Consider the following 21,803-nt stretch of genomic DNA (forward strand, 5'->3'; position numbering starts at 1 on the left):
TTGTTTGTGGTTACAGTGAGTAATATTATTATATGTAATCCTCAAATAAATCACACAAAAATCCAATGAGCTCAATAAATGATCTTACATTAATCTACCAGACAATAAAGAATAACAACAACCATGATTTTAAAAAATGTGTTTATAATTAACGTCACATGTTGAATTTAGTTGGAGAAACAGGATCCACTAAAAAATCAAAATATACATGAGAATGAATTTCCTGTGTGGGTGGATTTGATGGGAATAAACAACATTAATAAAATATTCGTAGGTCTTGCAAGTTTCTCCTTTTTTTTGTTCCATGGATTACAGAAAAATATCCGCCTATGTTTTGTTATTAATGCACCACATGGTTCCTATTAAGTACCTTTAATCATTCTTGTTTCTGAACAGTATGTCTTGTTTTCTTTTTCGGTTCAAAGGTTTTAAAAGACTCTAATTGTCAGGCCTCCCCTGAGAGCAACAACTGTCGTTATGTAGCTTAAAGCCACTTTTTCAGGTCTGCTGTTGTGTGTTACTTATTGGTAACACAGTAAGTTGTGCTGTCATTGCAGAAACAGCCATGCTGTAATCTTTGGTGTCTGCTACCAGCTAACCATAAGAAGAAGAGTTACGAGCGTGAATACTGGAGTCTCAGGATTTGGTCATATCAGTATCATGAATAAAAATAGTCAGGAGATGTTGTCAGACACATTTGGGGTTTGGTTTTATCTCAGAGTCTGCTGCAGCGTTCACTGTCTGACCTCATCAACCGCACCATGATGTGACTCAGCCCAGGTCCTCCAGCGGCCTGTTGTGGTCTGCTGAGCTCCGTGCCACAGCTGTCGACCATGCATGGAGGTCTTTGGGGCTTTCTGTGATCCAGAACCCAAAACGCCTGTAAAGGATCACTCTGAAAACCAATCAGAGGGCAGATAAAACTCTGGGTGTCCTGTTGCTGACTGGACGGAGTCCATATCAGCACACAACAGAAGGCCGGGGAGGCGGTATACAGACAAACCCCAAGGAACACCTGTGGTTGATGTATGGAAACTATGACTCATGTGCTGCTGTTTGTTGCTATAGATACTTGTGTTTATCCTTTTACTCAAAGTGGGACCATCATCTTGTAGCCACTGAGACTTGGCATCTGTGGAATTACTGAAGGCTTCAAACACCATTAATACAAATTCAGAACTTTTTTGAGCTCAATGGTAGTTACTCACCCACAGAGTAAGGCTCGCTTGGCGTAATAAATAAGATGCAACAGGCAAAGAAGGAAGGAAAAACAAACATCATTAAGACCTGAGCGACCTCATCTCTGCCAAATGCGGCAAGTCGCGTGGTGCCAGACATGCTGACGACCTGGAGGCCGTGTGAGCCAGCAGCCCGTCTGAGGCTCTGCTGGCCGGTTAACACGGCTTGTTAAGGCATGGGCTCATTTCCTGACTTTGCCCGGGGAAGGAGGGAGGAAGTAAGGGCATGTGGGAAAGGTGTCGCATCTGATGCCTGGAAGGAAAGTTCAAGAATCTCCCTCTGTTTCAGACAGAGTGCGAAAAAAGTACTAGAAGTCTGATTGCTAGAGGTGGGAAACACATTTTCATGAATGCACCCCAAGCATGAGTTTAAGAGTCCAAAAATATTCCAGTTTGGGTTGAAACATGATTTCAACTGCCAAAAACGGGTTCCTAGACTGGATTAGAAGCTGCTCATGTACAGTACATTTGAGTAAGAGCCTGTGGGAATTGGTAGCAGCCAGTAAGAGCCAATGCAATAGAGTTTCCCCAGGTCACTCCTTCTCTGCATGGGGCCGTCTGAAGAAAGTTTTAAAAGCAGGTTCTGGCCCTGATGCTCCTCCCTCAGCAAGACTCCTGAGATCCTCTCCTCACATTCACACACCAATTCAGACACACTCACACACAAAAACTGTCAGCAGCTTCTATTAGTTAAGTTTAAGTTTACTCCTAGGCTTAAAATGACAGCCTTTCCTTACTCCTGATTCAAAAAAAGAGGCAAGGACACAAACTCACCACTCACAGCAGACGCAGACATACGGGAAACTGCCATTGTGTCACGTACAGAAAAGTCACTGCAGAGTAACTGCTGATCTGGGACCAGTTGGAAGGACAAAATGGGTCTGTGGACAGCCCTGATTCTGGCCTCGCAGCTGCTATTAAAACTGAGCTTACAAGTGGAAGCCCAGGCTTTAGGTAAGTGTTGTTTGAAGTGTTTTAATTTGATTTTCATATCAATAATTTAAATGTTATTACAATTTTTACAAAATCTGTCAGATTGATTGGCAATAACTGATTGCAGCAGGTCTAAATGCTTCTGGGGATGGCAAAAATTCAAGAAATGAAAATCATCTTTTTTGGTTTTATTCTTTGTTTAAAATTTAACATACAAACACAAAGAAAAAAAGAAAAAAAAAGAAAGATGTCTTTGGTTTCATTTGAATGGTGCATTTTTCTTACATCCTGCCTGTGATGCAATCCTCCATTTTCATTATCTGTCAAAAAAAGATTTAATGGCTCCACCACTGGGTATTTTAACACACTATGTATGAGTTCAATGCATAATGGATAAAGCAGACACTGTGAAAGAGAATATCATATGCAGACCCAAAGAACACAAAGGATTAGACATGGTGTGTGATATTCAGTGAGGTGCGAATAAAATGCTAAATATCCCTGTCAGTTGAAAAAGAGTCGAATAAATTTTTGTGTTTGTAACAGGAGGCAGACAAAGATAAAGAATAAAAGTAGACAGAGTTTTAAAACCCACCATCCTTATGCTGAAGTAAAGTCACCCTGCTTTTCATATCTATCCAGCTGGATCTGCTTGATTACTTCAGCTCAGGAGGTTCAGCTTTCTGGCTCGTATTAATTCAAACAAAGTCGCACACATGGGAATAATCAGAGATGATCTGGGCGCAATATTGAACTTCAAGTCACACATACACACAGACTCTTCTCTCTCTCTCTCTCTCTGACACACACTCACAGTCACACACAAGTTTGTCGAAGGTCACACACAACCCGGAGCTGCAGTCAACTTGTAGAAATATTGGTGTTTATAGTTTATCGGCTTCTTTCAAATCACCCCGGCTGATTGATGGCGTGCCTTTCATCCACCCATTAATCCCTACACTCTTTTGGCAATAACTGCCTGATGTTTTGTATAAAACAAGTCGAGATTAATGGAGTTCATCATCTATCATTTTCCTTGCAAATGGCTTATTGTCTGCATGACTGGAATTCACTGTGTTTATAAGGAGTGAGACCAGTTTAAAGCTGCGGTAAGTAAGATTTAAGTAGCACAAAACACCCATTCTATCTCCGTAAAGGGTTATTGGGGTTATTGATCAATATTAATGTCTCAAGGATGACTTCACTGGGAGCAGAGATTATTGGAATTCAAAACTCAGCTTCTGCTCTGGGCACAAAGACACCCAGCCCAGGGACAAAGTGTATCTTCAAAGCAGCTACAATCAATACTTTTATAATAACAATGAATCAAAAAGCTATGAGACAATGTGAAAGGAATCACTTGTGGTGATGAAGCTAAAGAGAATTATCGCATGAATCGTGAGTTTCTTCCCATTGTTTAGCTGTTCGGCCCAAACCTTTACCCTTCTGGTTCACTCTCCCAGCTCTCATTGTGTTGTTTTCAGTTACATCCTACAGCAGCTGTTTTCAGTGAAAACGATCTAAAGAAAAAACACCATACACGACCTGCTCAGCACTAAATGGCCAGCTAAAGAGCCACATGTTTCCCTCAGGAGTTGGTAGAGGTTAATATTGGACTTCAGTTCATCAGGAGGCCAGAAACATGGCTCAAAAAAAATGAAGCTGCCTGAACAAAAATATTATTATTACGCTCTTTTACATCATGAAATAAAATGTCTCTCTGCTTCCATTAGCCAGATTACTAATGGCTATTGAGAAAAAGTGACTTCACTGTTTATGGTAACTACTTGCTGATGTTGATGATGTAATTCCTTCATCACCGGCAGTGGTTGACTAAGTGTCTCCAAACATGAATATACGATAAATCACAGCTTTCTACATACAAACCCTCAAGTGTGAAGCATTTGTTAAGCACAAGGATGAAGGATGCCGACCATTTGTAGATTTTACAGTAATCTGTAACCGTGACAGATTTATATGCTGGTGTTCTGGAGAGGGCAAGACACCGGATTACTTTATGACTTCCAGCAGAGCTAGTTTTATGAAGCTTGAAATCGGAGGTTAATCAGGGGGGTGGAGGGAGGCATTCTCTCAGGATCTCTGGTGTAAGACAGCCCTGACCCCCACAAAGCTCTCTGTCCAGAAGACTTATGAACAGTGGGACTGTGTGTTCCTAAGTGCAAATGTGTGCGCCTTTGTAATGTTACAGTAAAGCTAAAAACATGAAGAGTGCAACGAGTTTCATTTGCTCTGGTGTTGTTTTGTTCCGTTTTGGACTTTTGTCAATTTAATGGCGCAATAAGTCACATTGAGCGAAAAAGAGATCAGTGTGTTTGTGCAATACGCACCAGGTGATCTAGGCAAGACTCATCTCATTTTAGGTAAAAGTGATGTGATGTGTTTTCGATGGCTTAGTCACATTTTACTGCACACATTTCTAAAACCTCTGTGCTGTGCCGAAATACACCATGTGCCGAACGAAACACTCAGGGGACCATGGGCAGAAGAGAGAGATAAAAGAAGGAAGAAGAGATCTCATCTGGGGATCATGCTTCACTATCTTGGCTGACTATGGCCAGTGTCTGGGAGCATTTGGGAGCAATTTTGTTCCCTCGCGACAGTGGGCCTTACAGACTGCTTTTAGGGTACTTGTGTATTCATGATGTGTGCAGATGGTGGACTAGAGATTCACTGCACATCCTCTCATGGCCTGCCCAGCTCCCAAGTCACTTTATTAAAGGAAGCCTTTAAACACGAGCGCAAGTGTACAGCGTCTCTCTGGCATTTCACTCAGACTAAGCAGCCTGTCAGTAGATATTTCTAAATTCTGCCACAACTCTGTCTGTGAGAACAATGAATGAATTGTGGACCTGAACAGCTTGACTACAGACCTGACAAAAAAAAAGTAAAATCACCACATATTTAACAGTCACAGTACATAGCTCAGATTTACTTAGAAATCCACCTCCTTGTGATTTCTCTGAGCCAATTCTGCCTGCCAAGTTTGTTCTGACTGATTGGCACAGTGTCTCACAAGAGCAACAAACACTGGGTCAACATCATCATCTTCTTGTTGACTCAGGATGTGTTTACTCTGGGATCGGAACGCGACTGCAGGTTGTAAATATTCATATCTCATCATCCATTACTCATGTGCTTTACCGCTTGTCTCTTTCCCATCCCCGTCAACAGTCTATGATCTGCTCACCTCGCCTGATTGCTTGCCAGACCTGCTACAGGGGGGTCTGGCTGAGCAAGGGGTAAATGAGGCTTTCATCCTAACCTCCTTCAAGTTGCAACCTAAGACCGGAACCACAGTGTTTGGCCTGTACAACCCAAGGGACAACAGCAAGTACTTTGAGTTCACTGTGATGGGGAAGCTCAACAGAGGTAGGAGGGCACGAAAGAGGCTCTGACACAGTTTAAAGCTGCATTAATCAATGTTTGTAGATCAACAGTGCGTTAAATCACTGTGTGTAATGTGAAAGGGGTCAAATAGTAATGAACCCACTGAGAATTACAAGATTCTGCAGTTCCCCAAAGCTCCACAGAGGGTTTTAGCTTCTTTCTGATCATTGTTTTGGCTTTACAGTTACAACTTTACTGTTTCGACTCATTGTCTCTGCTCTCATCAACCTTGCTCCCAGCTTTGGTGAGGAAAAACAGCAGACAAAGTCGTATTTCCTAATATTATAGAATATTATACTTTGATTTGTCGTATAGCCACATTACACACCACTATGGACAAAATATTAGAAACATCTTTCAGTATTGCTCTCCCAAATAACACCATCACTCTCTACATCTTCAGTAAATACCTTAAAGTAGAATGATCAATAAAAAAACTGAAAATTTATTGGTGATTCTCTGACTTCCCATCCAGCTCTACCACCAGTTTGTTCAACACTTTGGTTTATAGCAAAATTTCTGCATATCTGATGATGTTGAGCCTCAGCTGTACTTTGTATCAGTACTTAGTAAAAAATGAGCATGCTAACATGCTGAACTAAGTTAGTGAACATGGTAAATTTTAGTCTTGCTGAACATCAGATGTTAACATAGCTCAAAGTACAACTGTGCCTAAGTGTAGCCTCACATAGCCGCTAGAATGGCTGTACACCCTTTATCTTGCCCTTAAAATGCAGCCTGTAAACCCTGTCTCCTTCACTTCTCCCTGTTATCTCCCCTTTGCTATCACCACTTCCTCTCTCCCCGCTCTGTCCTCTCATAGCTGTGTTACGCTACCTGCGGAGTGACAAGAGGATGAGCTCGGTAACCTTCAACAACCTGGTGCTGGCAGACGGCCAACAGCACCGACTGTTATTCCACCTTAGGGGGCTGCAGCAGCAGGGGCCAGGCGGGGTGGAGCTGCATCTGGACTGCAGGCTGGTGGAGACAGTCAGGGATCTCCCTGCTGCCTTCCAGGGTTTGCCAGCAGGTTATGGTATGGTGGAGCTAAAGACCATGCAAGCCAGAGAGCAGGTGACCCATCACTTACAGTATTTCCATACAATAATGAATATGTTTCTGTCTCAATAATGGATCCGGAGGTTTCCAAATGGCTTAGTCATCCACTTTGACTTGCTTTATTCTAACAGGAGAGTTTAGATGAGCTCAAGCTGGTGGTTGGAGACACTTTTGAGAATGTGGCTTCATTACAAAACTGCCATTTCCAGCAAAGAGACTCCGTCCAAACTCTGGGTAAGATTCTTTCTGTGAAAGTAAAGGTCCATGGAGATGGCCAAATGTTCCCAGGAAAACAATCGTAGCAGTAGGAAAACAACAGCCAGTGTTTCTCAGAGTGACTCAGAGAGAATCCCTCACCTCTGCTTCAGTCAAACAAAATAACAGTCCCTTTCTCTTAGGGGTCAACACGAAGCAGCTGTCAAATCAAATGCTGGAGTTAACAAAGGTGATAAATGAGCTGAAAGACGTCCTCATTCAACAGGTAAAAACCTCTAACAGTTCCTCTGAGGCCACTTAATCCCTGCCACCTCACCCCTGACCTGCCTGACAGCTTGCCTGACTGCATATAAAATTGTTTATGTTTGACCTTTTGCAGGTCAAAGAGACCTCATTTCTCAGAAACACCATCTCAGAGTGTCAGGCCTGCGGTAAGATCATCTCCAATAAGTCATGTCACTCACCAGTAAATGTGGGTTTTAATGACTATTTATGGATAGTTTAAAACACAAAATAAAACTGCAGATGATAAAAAAAATATGATTTTCCTATGTTGATTTAAAGGTCTGGGTGGAACTGAGGTGGTGAAACCAAGATGTGCCCCAGGTGTCTGTTTCCGTGATGATATGTGTATAGAGACAGCGGATGGTGTTGAGTGTGGACCCTGTCCTGATGGGTACACTGGGGACGGTTTCAACTGCGATGATGTGGACGAGGTAAGGCTCAGTGTGTGTTTCTCTACTTCTACTCCTGTGAGAATCACCTCACAGAAAGACCTGCAGATACAGGCCATTTTAACAAAGTGTGATCATCCTCACTTCTTGTATTTTAGGACTAGAACTTGGTAATTAGCAAGGTGACAAGGTTTCTATATCCACAATGATAGCAAAAAGAAGATGAATTGATTGTGATGGGAGTAATGCAAATGGGAGGGTGGGTAATGTGCAAGTTGTGTTCAATCCCCATAATGTAAGTGTTGACCTGAGGCTGTTTCTTTGTTGAAAAAATTATGTTTGCACAGCCTGGGAATGATGGTCTAGAGAGGCTTTTGTTTTTCCAAATTGAGGTCGCTGAGCTCTGAGTGAGATGACATAAGACTTTAAATGATTTGAATAATTCAGAACTGAGATATTCTAGACCTCATAAGGTCTATGATAAATTTCACAGACTGATTTCACCAGGTTATTTGGGAGACAGACAAAGAATGTGGCAATGGGATCATGGAATTGGCGCACAGTGTCTGAAGGCACTTTACAGAAGTTAATAAGGTGTCATGGGGTTTTGGGGAGCAAGGCCGCAGGTAAAGGCAAAAGTTTGGTAATTTAGTGAAAGTTAAGGAATTATTGTTGCAGATGGAGGTCCTCAGAAGGATAGGAGTACAAATATGTGTGCGTGTGTGTTTTTCCTGTCTGTCTTTTCGTGTTTGCACTGACCTCTTTTCTAAGGACTGGCCCCTTCAGCATTCTCTTTTTTGCATGAGCAAAAGTGTCATCAAACCTAAAAGCTTTTTTTGGGGGGGCAGGGGGGGAGCCCGGTGAGAACCACATACATTTTGCAGCTTCAACACAGCTCATGTCCTCCTTCCTGCAGTGCCAGTTTAACCCCTGCTTCCCTGGAGTGAAGTGCGTGAACACCGCCCCAGGCTTTCGCTGTGACGCCTGTCCGCTGGGCTACACTGGCCTGCCAGTGGAAGGTGTGGGAGTTTTGTTCGCTCAGACCAACAAACAGGTAAGAGAGTGGATAAAATGTGGAAGACACACAGGAAAAAATGAGAGTAGAATTTAAAAAAAAAAAAAAAAAAAAAAAGGTGATGCATACAAATTACAGCATACAGAGAAGACGTAAAACATGATTTTGTAATTGTACTACAAGAAAATACAGGGCTGTAATTATTGTAACCCACTACACCCAACATGGAGAGAAGTAAAGAGGGTAGGTTGTCATGACAACAAACCTTTTCACATGTTGCATTAAACTCATATCACACAATTCAGGTCTGCGACGACATTGACGAGTGCAAAGGACCCGACAACGGAGGCTGCACCGCAAACTCAGTCTGTCACAACTCTGCGGTAAGGCTACCGCGAGGCTCATGCAGGACAATTATTTCGTTTGTGTGACTGTTCAAACTGCTCACACGTAGCTGACCTCATTCCTGCACAGGGCTCCTATCACTGCGGCAGCTGTAAGTCAGGTTTCACAGGAGATCAAGTGAAAGGCTGTAAGCCAGAGATCAGCTGCGGCAACAGCCTGACCAACCCCTGCGATATCAACGCCCAGTGTATTGTAGAAAGAGATGGGTCCGTCTCTTGTCAGGTAGGATTTCAAACCACTCACACACTCTTATGAACTACCTGCACACACATGCCGTATATAAACACAGCTGCACACACCTGCTGTCTGACTTTCTGAGGAGTTTCATTTCTCTCTTGTCAGTGTGGAATTGGATGGGCAGGTAACGGCTTCCTGTGCGGGAAGGACACTGACATTGATGGATACCCAGATGAGAAACTCAAGTGCAAGGATGCGAACTGTAAAAAGGTAAACAAAGTGCAAATTGTCAGCAAATGCAACTTTGCTGTGATAGGTGGGCCCACTCTTTTACTGTGACATCTCTTCACAGGATAACTGCATCTATGTTCCTAACTCTGGGCAAGAGGACGCCGACAGGGACGGCCAGGGAGACGCCTGCGATGATGATGCAGATGGTGATGGGATTCCAAACGAGCAGGTTGGTGAGAATGTTTTAACAAATCCAAGTAACCACACAGGGGCTGCAACTAATGATTTTTTTCCTTGATTAACTGGCATCTACAAAATTGCTTGTTTTGTCCAGCAACCAGTACAAAACCCAAAGATATTCAATTTACAGTCATATAGGACAATAAGAACTGCAGCACATCATTATATAGCATTAAGAAGCTGGAACCGGAGAATGTTTTTGGAAAAGTCAGGTTGTTTCCTCCTGTTTCCATTCTTTAAGCTAATCAAAGCTAACTAGCTGACTGCATATTTATTGTACAGAAAAAGGAGTGGCATCAACTCTCAGTAAAATGTTGAACTAGTCCTTTAAAGTGTAAGCAACAAATTAATCTTATTAGTTATTTTGTTTTGATCATCTGGTTTGATTATTAATTGTTTCAACTCTAATACACACAGGCACATACTTTACACCATCACCTGCTGACATCCCATATGCAAGAGAAGGCCTTTTTTTTCCAGGACACACATTTGCATAGATACCACAAGAATGTACAGTGACACAGGTGCACGCACACAAACACGCAAGCTGTGAATGAGACCATTGTGTGACTCTGTCTGTCTCAGGACAACTGCTGGTTAAAGCCCAACGTGGACCAGAGGAACAGTGATAAGGACAGCCACGGCGATGCCTGTGACAACTGTCGCATGGTGGAGAACCCTGATCAGAGGGACACTGACAGCGACGGCAAAGGGGACGCCTGTGATGACGACATGGATGGAGATGGTATGGAGAGAAATAACATCACTAACACTGACGCTCATGTTATATAACCAGCATCACTGAAGACACTCACTGTTATGACTTATTACTCTGCTCTCTCCTTCACATTTGCACCCATGCCCCATGATTAAATTACACAAGAATCACACTCGTGCAGACAGATTTTACAGTAAATTACACATCTCTCTAACTCATGTTGAAGAAATATATCACTGTGCAGTAGTATGGATGATTTGTAAGCCAGCTGAGCCATGAGAAGCAGTACTGCAAAAAAAAAAAAAAAAGTAAAAGCCAATAGCTGTCTGACCCTAGAGCAAACACAAGCTTTGATCATTCACCAGTATGATTACACCTCAAAACCCCTCAGAGGAGAGAAGATAGCTCTTCCTCTATGCTGCTGCTTGACCTTTATGCATTCGTGGTACTGCTGCTGCCTCCCTGCGATCAATGAAAAATTGCTTCTGAACACAAACAGGTGTTCACCTACATAGCAAATGCAACAGTGCATCCTAGTGGTAAAATTACAAACAACATGCTGTGAAATTAATCAGACCATGCAGCAGTATGGATATAATGTCTGAAATTTTCCATGTGTTCACTTATCAAATATAAATTCACTCAGTAAATGATTCATGTAAATTTCTCAGTTTCTCTCACAGATAAATACTGTCAATCGATATGTTCTAGTTTGAAAATAGTCTATTTGATTTTTATCCACTGCTGTAAAAGAAGACAGAAGGGATTTGACTGCCAAATGACACTAACTGTCTCCTCTGGGTGATTGGCGATCAGGCCTGAAGAACTTCCTGGACAACTGCCAGCGTGTCCAGAACAGAGACCAGCTGGACCGCGACGGAGATGGCGTGGGAGACGCCTGCGACAGCTGCCCCGACATCCCCAACCCGAACCAGGTCAGTCACAGCCAGACAGCCAGACAGACAGCCAGACAGCCAGACAGCCAGATAGATAGATAGACAGATAGATAGACAGATAGATAGATAGATGATGCTCTTTTAGTGAACTCTCTTCTCTCATTTCAGTCTGATGTTGATAATGACCTGGTTGGAGACTCCTGCGACACAAATCAAGACAGGTAATGATACTGTCACAGTCTCTGTGTTGTTAACTTGCAGCAATCTGATTTTTCCTTCACTACTTCTAGCACTGCAGCTTTTATTCACGTCATGTGATCATGTCACTTCCCCTGTAGCGATGGAGACGGTCACCAGGATACCAAGGATAATTGCCCATTCGTGATCAATAGCTCCCAGCTGGACACCGACAAAGACGGGCTGGGTGACGAGTGTGACGATGACGATGACAACGATGGGATCCCAGACGTTATACCGCCCGGACCAGACAACTGTCGACTTGTACCAAACCCTGACCAGACTGACGACAACAGTGAGTCTTGAATAGATAGAAAGATCACACACCTCACTGTGAAAACAGTTTACAGTAATGTTCAGATATTATTGTTTGCATCTTTTACTGGAACACAGCTTGGTACTCCGAGGGAAATGTTCATAATGTCATCTTAGCATCCATGTTCTCCCTGAACTTTTCCTGACCGACCTTTACATGTAGTTTTTGGCCCCTACTTCACACCCACAGAGATCATAAAGCAAAGGCAACCTTGGGCAGATTAAGTGGCAATTTTGTTGGGTAAAAGCACAATTTTTTGCGCCAGTGCCCATTTGGCAATTTTGTCACATTACTTGCGTGAAGATGGGCTGTGAAGTCAATGGGAGAGTGGAGTGCCAAATGTGATCAAGTGTCGCAGGGCAGTTTTGGTTGGTAGTCAGGGAGTTAAGTGATGTAGAGTGGAAAGAGACCTTCAGGGTGTTTTAAAGGTGTTTCTTGGAGTTGTGTTATCAGCTGTGTCCTAAGCATGTGTCTCTCTATCTGTGCCTCTGTCTCTGTAAACATGATGAGGAAATTGTTAGGTTTTTTTTTTATATCCAACAATTTGGTTTAAACAAAAACACAAAAGGTTTGTTTACATGTTTTGTGAGCGTAGAAAAAGATGCCCACATGGGGCGAGACATTCATGCGTTTAGTCTAGTATAGTTATAGTACATTCACAGTCTTAATAGTCTATCATGACTCCAATACAGAGAAAAAGCTCGGTTACTTATGTCCCCTCCGTTTACTGATCCACACTATCAGGCAGATTTAGAACTTCACATGACACAGTACAAGATACAAACACAGCAGATTGGCATAACACCACCTAAAGTGCTAGAGAGACTACATCATAGCACTTCTTACCATGGGAAATGCAGCATAGCAAATTCTAATTCTGAACACACACTCACAGCAGGGTGCAGACCAGAGCGAGCTTCAATACAAGTCCATCAAAATCAAACAAATGCAACATACAGTACAGCCTTGTTCTTTTGCTAAGACACGAATATTCCTTTTAGAAAAGACATCATCCAGCCTTCAGCGGGATGTTTGGGATGTTTTATATTCAGGTCTTGCAGCTCTGCAGCTTCTGAACAAAGACATCGAGTTCCCTTGGAGCAGGCCTTTTTGACATTTGTGGTGAAGGCGGTGTGTAATCTCCTTATTGGGACAAGGTGGAAAAGGCACTGGTTTAAAAAGGAATTAAAGGAGCTGATCACTTAACAAGTGCCTGCGCTTGTACCTTGATTGTGAATTAATGACTAATTGCCTCCTTTAGTTTAAACCGAGTTTTAATGCCCCCTGTCTTGTCTCGCAGATGATGGAGTCGGAGACATATGCGAGTCTGACTTTGACCAGGACAAAGTCATTGACAGGATTGACAACTGTCCTGAGAATGCAGAGGTCACCTTGACTGACTTCAGGGCCTATCAGACAGTGGTGCTGGACCCTGAGGGCGACGCCCAGATTGACCCCAACTGGGTTGTTTTGAACCAGGTGAGATTTCTGAAACTTTCTTTGCCACAAGTTAAAGCGTAAAATGTGAGAACCGCCATTCGTAGTGATGAACCTACGCAGAATTATCACTGGAATCTGTGTTTGCTAACAGGTTCGCCATTTCAACTTGATGACATCAGTGTTCACAACTTGTTTCCGCTGCCCCCAAGTGGCCAGAAAAATCAGTTACTGCTGATGTAATCAAGAGCTAAAAACTAAAGTGCATGCAAAACTGATTTCAGTAGATCTAAAAGACAACTCACAGTTAATTTAACAAATAAAGGCATCAAAGTGCAAAATTCCTCATTAACAACTCTCTGACTCTTTCTCACACAGGGAATGGAAATTGTTCAGACCATGAACAGTGACCCAGGACTTGCTGTTGGTAAGATTTCTTTCCTCTCTGAGTTGAATATCAGTCACAAAAACAAATAATGTGCCCACAGATATCCCAATCTGAACATAACACGCTAACCACACTTTCTGTTGTCAGGCTACACTGCCTTCAGTGGAGTGGACTTTGAGGGGACATTTCATGTGAATACAGTGACTGATGATGACTACGCCGGCTTCATCTTTGGCTACCAGGACTCATCCTCCTTCTACGTGGTGATGTGGAAACAGACAGAACAGACCTACTGGCAGGCGACGCCCTTCAGGGCTGTGGCCGAGCCCGGCATCCAGCTTAAGGTGAAAGCACAAGTCATGCCACAAATCCCCAGCAGCAGATTCATGCGCATCCTATTTTTATCCATATTTTCCACATGTCTGCCTTTCTCTTGTCTGTCTGCCACCACATCCCCCCTCACTTCTCTGTGTCTCTTCGTCAGGCTGTGAAGTCGAGATCAGGCCCCGGTGAGCACTTGAGAAACTCGCTGTGGCACACAGGAGACACCAACGACCAGGTGCGTCTGCTGTGGAAGGACCCAAGAAATGTAGGCTGGAAGGACAAGGTGTCCTACCGTTGGTACCTGCAGCACCGCCCACAGGTTGGATACATCAGGTAAGACAACTGTTCAGCTCTGTTTGCAGTAATTTTGATAAGCTAACATAAACTTGTCCTGGCTTCAGCTTTGTATTTATCATACAGACATGAGAGTTGTATCAATTTTCTCATCTAATTCTCAGCAAATAAACAAACAACATATATAAATAAACAAACAATCCCTCTGGTGTCTTGCTTAGAGCGCGGTTTTATGAGGGGACTGAGCTGGTTGCAGACTCTGGCGTGACTATTGACACGACCATGCGAGGAGGACGACTTGGTGTGTTCTGTTTCTCTCAAGAAAACATCATCTGGTCCAATTTGAAATACCGCTGCAACGGTAAGGACACACTTCATCACAGGTCATGAACTTTGGTACAGACTCAGAATGTATTGGAATCACTTTGGTGAACCTTTAACCTTTCATTTAGCGCCATCATCTGGCCAAACTTTGGCAGATGTTCAAAACTTTATGGCCAAATGCCCACAAAACTAATCACATTTCCATCAGCCACAGCTGTACGTTGTATTTAGTACTAATTGGCATATGTTAGCATGCTAATATGGCAAACTAAGATGGTGAGCCTGGTAAACAATATATCTGCTAAACATTAGTGTGTTAGCACTGCAAAGTACAGACTCACAGAGCTACTGCAGGACGACTGCAGACTCAGAAGTCGAGTCAATGCATAATATATCTTCTACAGTGACCTCTATGACTTGTGTCTGGAAAGCGGGACAGTATTACATTTTATCTTGTTATAGCATAAACAAGACTGAAACTGTGAAGAGAATTAGTTTGGCCTCACTTGGTTTTAGATTTCGAGCTTGTCTCCTGATACCGAACTTCTCACTTCCACAGACACCATCCCAGAGGATTTCCAGGAGTTCAGCACTCAGCACAGCGCTGACTCACTCTAAAGTCAAGATAAAAATATGACACCAGATCTCCAAAGAATGCTTCTGTGTGTGTGTGTGTGTGTGTGTGTGTGAGTGTGTGAGAGGAGTGTGTGAGAGGAGTGTGGGAGTGCATATGTGGGTGTCTGTTTCTATGTGTGTATTGATGTGTACAGTTCCTGTGCATATATGACCACAATCTTTGTACTGTATGTGCATATTATCATGTCTGATTCCTCCTCCCAGTTGTGTCTTCCTGTTTAATCATCTCTTGAAGACTCCAGCTGAGCTTGTTTAGCTAAATGGTGTAAGTTATAATAACTTTTACCAACTTTCAGCACCATCACTGCAAACAGTTTCAGCACAAGAGGTCCCCAGTGGTCCCCAGATTTCCACATATTTGCTTTTTCTTTCTTTAAACTATTTTTTTTTTTTTTTTGCATAATAAATCAGACGTGTTCAAAATAAAGGGAACATCATTATAAAAACTAATATTTTGCTTCTACGCTGTTGTTACTGAGAATATTTTAGCTCCTATCTGTTATTATAGCCATTTTCACCAGAAAAAAACAGCAGAATCTGCTTTGGATCAACCTCATACTGATTTTTCCTATATTTTGATCATCCAGGGGTTGTATTGTTTTAGCTTTTTGTTTAATCAGCCTGGTATTTTCTCCTTTTGTTGTGAGGATGAACAGACCAAGGGTCTTGCTAACTGTTAGATGATTAACTTAAAGCTCAGTGTAACCTTGTTTTCTCCGTCCATCGTTTGGTCCTCAGCATCTTGATCATTTCATATCTGTATAGTCATGAACCTGGTCAAAATAAAGGGCTGTTTAATATATTGAAATTTGTGTTAATATTGATTGATTTAAATGGTGATATTACCAGGATTTGTCTAATTTTTCTTTCAAAGTGTTTACATGTTTTGATGTATAAGGATAATTTTAAAGTAACTTGCTCTTGACTCAGATATAACACTCATAACAATCCCCTACTTCCTCATGAAAATGGCAGACTCCTCCACACTCCTTTTTTACTCCAGAAACAAAGGCCTCTGTTTGGTTTGAGTTGGAAATACTTTCGTAATAAGATCATTCTTATCCCTGATTAGCTGCTGAGATGAATAGAGAGACTTTGGTCTGTGCTCCAGGCAGAGGTCCTCTGGAAAAGAGACAGGGAAGTTGTTCTTTTTTTTTTTAGTATATTCAAGAAGAGGCTACATAACATCATGCATCCATTATATCTGACTTTTTGTATATATGCCTTTATTAGCTTAGCTAGCAGCTGGTAGATCTATGATTTATCTTCAACTCAAAGAGGTAAGAAAGACTCCCTTCTTTTAATTTTTACATAATAAGTTGCACGACTCATTTTGGTTAAAGTGCTATTGTATTGATCAGATATCATAATATATAAAAAGTAAATTTAATAATAGCACAATATTTGCGCACTGTGTATTACATGACTTTAAGTTGGGATTGTTTGCAAATTAATAAATCAGATTCACAGTGAATCAAAAATCAATACATCAATAATTCACTCACGCAGGAAGATTTTTGTAGCTAGTGAATAAAAACCTGAATAGATTTCTACATTTTCTTACAGACTTAGATTCTTTCAAATCTTTTCTGAGCTCAGTCTGGAGGTTGAGCCCCTCCAAGAATTGTATTTATCTACTCACTGATTTATAGGTTCAGTGATTAATTGCTGTTTTGTTTGGCTGAGTTTTGCAAAACTTAATTAGCGAAAAAGCCCACAGTTAGACAAGATGCTGTCACCACTCAACAAGCTGTTTTCATTCAGGTGCACCGAACCTGCACCTGGTATTCAAAAGTTAATGCGTGTGACTGCATTTTATGAGCCGCAGCAGTTATCTGCAGGACGGAGAGAAAACAAGGCAACTCCCAAGGGCCTAATCAAAACACTCAAACAGAGGAAAAACTCTAAACAACACAAAACAGTAATCAAGAAATCAATCAAGCCACAACCATAAGAGGGTTTGAAGATAACAGTATCATGGTCGTGAACAGTATTTGGGCACATTCTCGGTTAGATGACAGTTTGTAAGTGAAGTTACTGATCATTTTATATTTGATCACTTAGCTGTATCTGAAAAGTTACTCCAGAGTTGTGTTCAGTAGCTTTGAGATTTGTTGACTCTTAGGAAGTACTGTAGCACAGAAGAAAAGAAGCCACCAGCAGAGCTGAAAGATCAAGAGGTTCTCTGTTCGCTGAACAACATAAACACACTCAGGCTTTCATGCAGAGAACTGTGACTGAGGATGCTGACGATAACAGGGGGAGGCTCATCAGGAAATCTGCTTTGATCACTCCTTCAAAAAAATATAAAAATAAAAATGAACAGAAAGCTGTGGTAAACTGGCAGTGGGGTTTAGATTTGAGCTCAGACATCTCTGTTAGACATGTTTCCTCCTCAAGGAGTAAAGAGAATCGTGTTCTCACTGATTTAGTTTGTGTGCAGGGAGGCGCTGAGTGGCAGGGGAAGGGTGGATGACAATATCCGGGCCTACATTTTGAGTATCACAGAAACATAATTAATGAACATGTGGACACATGTTGAATAGCATCACACAGATAACTGAGCTTTGCTGTGCATCAAACATAAAACTGTAGAGGAATATAATGTCTAAGAGGCATGTTTTGCATGTATTTGGTCTGAATCACTTGGTATCACTAAAGTTACTACAATTTAAAAACACAAATGTGAATCTCAAGGTGGCTCAAGAGGAAAAAGTGAGGGGATCACAAAAGTCAGTAGGATACATTACCAGAGGACACTGTAATTCACTTGATAACTGAAAACCTTGAACTGCGGGTGGCGCTAGAGGGAAAGTCAGGCAACCCCCAAAGTCAGCAGGATTAATCCTCTACAGACCATAAACGTTTGTGCAAATTTTCACTGTGATCCATCCCACAGTTCAGCTGGGACACACAGACTGACCGTCCCTTGAGCTCTACAGTGGCTATAAATCAGAAGGCAAAACGTGCAGTAGAGTAACAGCCAAAGAGAGAGATCTGGGTGCAATTGGGAAACGGTTATTTTTTCAAAACTCTTATACTTCTTATACTGAAATGACAACTGTGATAATCTTTAATGACAGCAAGTATGGACAACAACAAACAGCCTTCACATGAAGAAGCTTCAACAAACTCCTTTCTCCTCAGAGCTGTTGGGTTTTTCATCGGGGACATGCATCTCTGTGGAGAGTGGGTGAAAAGTAGGTGTCTAGTCTACTTAATAACATGCCCCTATTATTTGAATCAATAAAAGTATGCAAGTATAGGAAATTTGAGTTAATCTATCTGGAATATTGTAGAATTTAATATTGGTTCAGTTTGACATTTGAGCCTTTTTGTAATGTAGCTGTTGATGTATAGATGCTATTCATTTATGCCAGGACAGGGTGTGGTAATCCAGCTGCTGGACTGGATTTTCCGAGGGGTGGCCCAGGTCATGTTTGTCAACAACCCACTCAGCGGGCTCCTCATCACGGCCGGCCTCTTCCTGCAGAACCCCTGGTGGGCTCTGAATGGTCTTCTGGGCACCTTCGTCTCTACTGTGTCTGCCATCTTGCTGGGACAGAACAGGTCAGATGGCATCTCCTTATCCTTATTTGACTTCATCTGTGGGGGGAAAAAATCATTTTCCTCCTACCATGAAGCCATTATCGCTTCCTCTTTCACTTAAATTCCCTGAGGCTACACTTTCTTTAACTTTCACACTGTGCTATTTTCACAGTTTGTTTTTCATTTAACTGGGTTTTGCACTCATGTCGGGTACATCTGTCACATTCACCTCAGGGAGGCCATATCAGCGGGTTTGTATGGCTACAATGGAGCCTTGGTCGGCATACTGATGGCTGTTTTCTCTGCCAAAGGGAGCTGGTACTGGTGGCTTTTACTGCCAAACATGTTCATGTCCACGATGTGGTAAGCGTTCGTCTCTAAAAATGATCTGATTCATTTGATTGCACACACTTGGCAGCTGCATAGAGTAAACAGGAAAGACACAAAGGCAACAGCGAGGGCCAGGAGCCACGTTCAAACTCAACCGTGGTAAATGATTCTCTGTTTCAAAAGAAGTGACTGCTCCTACTGGGCCTGTCAGTCTCTATGTTCCCACATGGCACTTATGCAGTTTACAGTGAAAACTGGGGTCAGATTTAAGTCTTGAAACAACAGGTCCTTGATCTCAGACAGAGAAAGACAAAAGCAGCTTCTCATTTGTAGCACGAAAACCATCGCCTTGGATGACAGCAGGTGCAGATTTTATATTTTTATAAGAACTTACAATAGACAATACATCCTCATCCAGTCTTGTAAACCCACCAGTCCTATAACACAACCCTAATCTTTTATATAGTAACGCAATTCTGCACCAGCATTAAAACTCTTACATAGGGCTCCATCCTCAAGGTAAATATAAAACAATCAGGGTAGGATTTTAATATCAGCCTGTTATGGTTTGCCTCTCTACACAATCAGTAATCCATTTACCTGCCTCTATTCATAGCCCAGTGGTCTCCAGTGCCTTGTCCTCAATTGCCAGCAAATGGGACCTTCCAATATTCACCCTGCCCTTTAATATTTTGGTGTGTCTACACATTGCAGCTACGGGAACCAATCACCCCTACTTTCCAGAGGTAAAGTAGAGCCCTGCTACATGCACACACACAAGAATGTACATACAAACAGCTGAGGAAGAAAATGAAACCTTCTTTTTCTCTAATTTCAGGTGGAGATCCAGCCAAATAACAATCTGCACCCCCTTAATGAATCCATCGAAAGCCTCAGCATCTCTCAGGTTTAACAGGAAACATATTGGTCGTCTAGCTCTTTGAAAATCGACACAGTCTAAATCTCTGTAGTGCCTATTTTGCACATATGTCATCTTAATGAGCAAAATGTTCTAACTGTTTAAAATCTAAGTAAATGAAGGGTTTCCGTTTGCAGCTATTCCTGTCGGTGCCAGTTGGTGTTGGCCAGGTGTACGGCTGCGACAGTCCTTGGACAGGAGGTCTCATCCTTCTAGCCCTGCTGCTCTCCTCACCAACTATCTGTTGTCATGCCATGTTGGGCTCTGCTGCTGGCATGTTGTCTGGTAAAAAGATTCTCCTATTTGCATAGAAACATGCATAATGTCTGCCGAGGCTAACAGAGGGAGCTTTGGCTCTTCAAAAGGCCACCATGGCATTATGGTGAATGAACCACAGCATGTTTTTTCAAATACTGTTTTGAAAAAACATGCCATGCACATGATTTTCAAATGTCTGCAATTGTTTGCTATTCAATAATACATTTCATGGATTATATTGTCCTCTCCTCTGATGTGTGCTGCAGGACTTGCTCTGGCAGCTCCTCACAGGGACATTTACTCAGGGCTGTGGGGATATAACAGTGCTCTATCCTGCATTGCTGTTGGAGGGGTCTTCTATGTTATTACATGGCAAACCCATTTACTGGCCCTACTATGTGGTAAGACTGACAGTATGATCAGTATCTTCAGTTTGCATGCCGCACAGAGGATGTTCTTTCATTTAAAATGTGAAATTGTGTTTCTTTCCAGCACTTTTCTGTGCATACATGACTTCAGCAATCTCAAAACTGATGTCTGTGGTAAGTAAGAAACTTCCTTCCCAAGTCAAACTCTATAAACATCATCTGAACACCCAGATGTCTCTCATATCGTGTGTCATGCTCTGCTCTCCTGTGACATCCCCTTTCAGCTTGCATTACCACCCTGCACGTGGCCTTTCTGCCTGTCGACTCTCATCTTCCTCCTCATTTCCTCTGAGATCCCAGCCATCTGCAGACTGCCTCTGTCTGTGGTCTCCTACCCTGAGGAAAATTGGCTCTACCAGACACAATTAAAGGTTTCGGAGGAAGCTCAGCACAGTCAGCACAGCAGCGGCCAAGAAGAGGCCCTGCTGAAGGAGAATGGAGGGCCAAATGTCCAGTTGGTAGAGGAGAAGGGCTGCAGTGAATCTGTATGATTAGAGGAGATGCTCTTTTGTCCTGACATGTACCTCTGTAAATGTTTAATTGGAGGAAAAGCATGGTGACGTGCTGTTTTGTTATTTCCTCTCTTATATAACAATATTTGCTACATAAAATGTTTTGTAAATAGCAATGTTTTTCTGCAGAATATCTTTTCTACACAGCAGAGGGCAGCACTTCCCAAGAAAAGACAGAACCACTGTGCATGCACAGTAAATCTAATAATCATGATGGAAAGCACTGAGCAGATAAAGGAACAGCATTTTTTACTAGCTTTATTAGCAAGAACATTTATTTTGTTAAATGTCTCACTTTGCAAGCAAAGCCTGTGTTGTGGGATTATTCATTTGCAGTAGCTACAAAGCAAAGATTAGCGGGGAAAAGCAGTAAGATGTCTCTTCTTTCTCTACAGCACAATTTTAGGTTTGGTTGCTGGGAGATGATTTAAAATGCAGCAGAGCATTTCATCAGTGCAGACAGCGAGCTAGCTGCAGGGGAGATTTCATAAAGTGCTCCCCCAGCAAAAACACCCTCTTCTCTGCCAGGCATAATCCATCTCTGCCTTCTGTACTCTAATCTGTCCCACCGTTTTCTCTTATCGTTTCTCTTTACATCTCCTTTGGTTTCTTGCTGTACCTCTTTGTGCTTATCTACCTTT

The 21,803-nt window shown here is 42.2% G+C and overlaps 2 protein-coding genes across 2 annotated transcripts; both read left to right on the forward strand.

The window, feature by feature from the left end:
* Positions 1 to 1,859: 1,859 nt before the first annotated feature.
* thbs4b (thrombospondin 4b) lies at positions 1,860 to 15,968 on the forward strand. Its single transcript, XM_041059253.1, has 22 exons — positions 1,860 to 2,192; positions 5,364 to 5,561; positions 6,403 to 6,653; positions 6,770 to 6,872; positions 7,037 to 7,119; positions 7,234 to 7,285; positions 7,419 to 7,570; positions 8,445 to 8,582; positions 8,849 to 8,926; positions 9,018 to 9,170; positions 9,291 to 9,395; positions 9,478 to 9,585; positions 10,182 to 10,341; positions 11,131 to 11,249; positions 11,379 to 11,431; positions 11,549 to 11,742; positions 13,064 to 13,242; positions 13,579 to 13,627; positions 13,736 to 13,932; positions 14,073 to 14,245; positions 14,428 to 14,567; positions 15,090 to 15,968. The coding sequence occupies exons 1-22, from the start codon at positions 2,114 to 2,116 to the stop codon at positions 15,146 to 15,148; spliced, it is 2,823 nt and encodes a 940-aa protein (XP_040915187.1). The 5' UTR covers positions 1,860 to 2,113; the 3' UTR covers positions 15,149 to 15,968.
* A 2,571-nt stretch (positions 15,969 to 18,539) lies between these two features.
* On the forward strand, positions 18,540 to 21,141 carry LOC121195505 (urea transporter 2-like). The gene is given in 7 exon segments (XM_041059009.1): positions 18,540 to 18,736; positions 18,950 to 19,078; positions 19,662 to 19,860; positions 20,090 to 20,249; positions 20,489 to 20,623; positions 20,715 to 20,764; positions 20,875 to 21,141. Coding segments are annotated over 7 exon segments (1,137 nt in total).
* Positions 21,142 to 21,803: the final 662 nt, after the last annotated feature.

The sequence above is a fragment of the Toxotes jaculatrix genome, chromosome 16 (assembly GCF_017976425.1).
Source record: "Toxotes jaculatrix isolate fToxJac2 chromosome 16, fToxJac2.pri, whole genome shotgun sequence".
In the NCBI taxonomy this organism is placed as follows: domain Eukaryota; kingdom Metazoa; phylum Chordata; class Actinopteri; family Toxotidae; genus Toxotes; species Toxotes jaculatrix.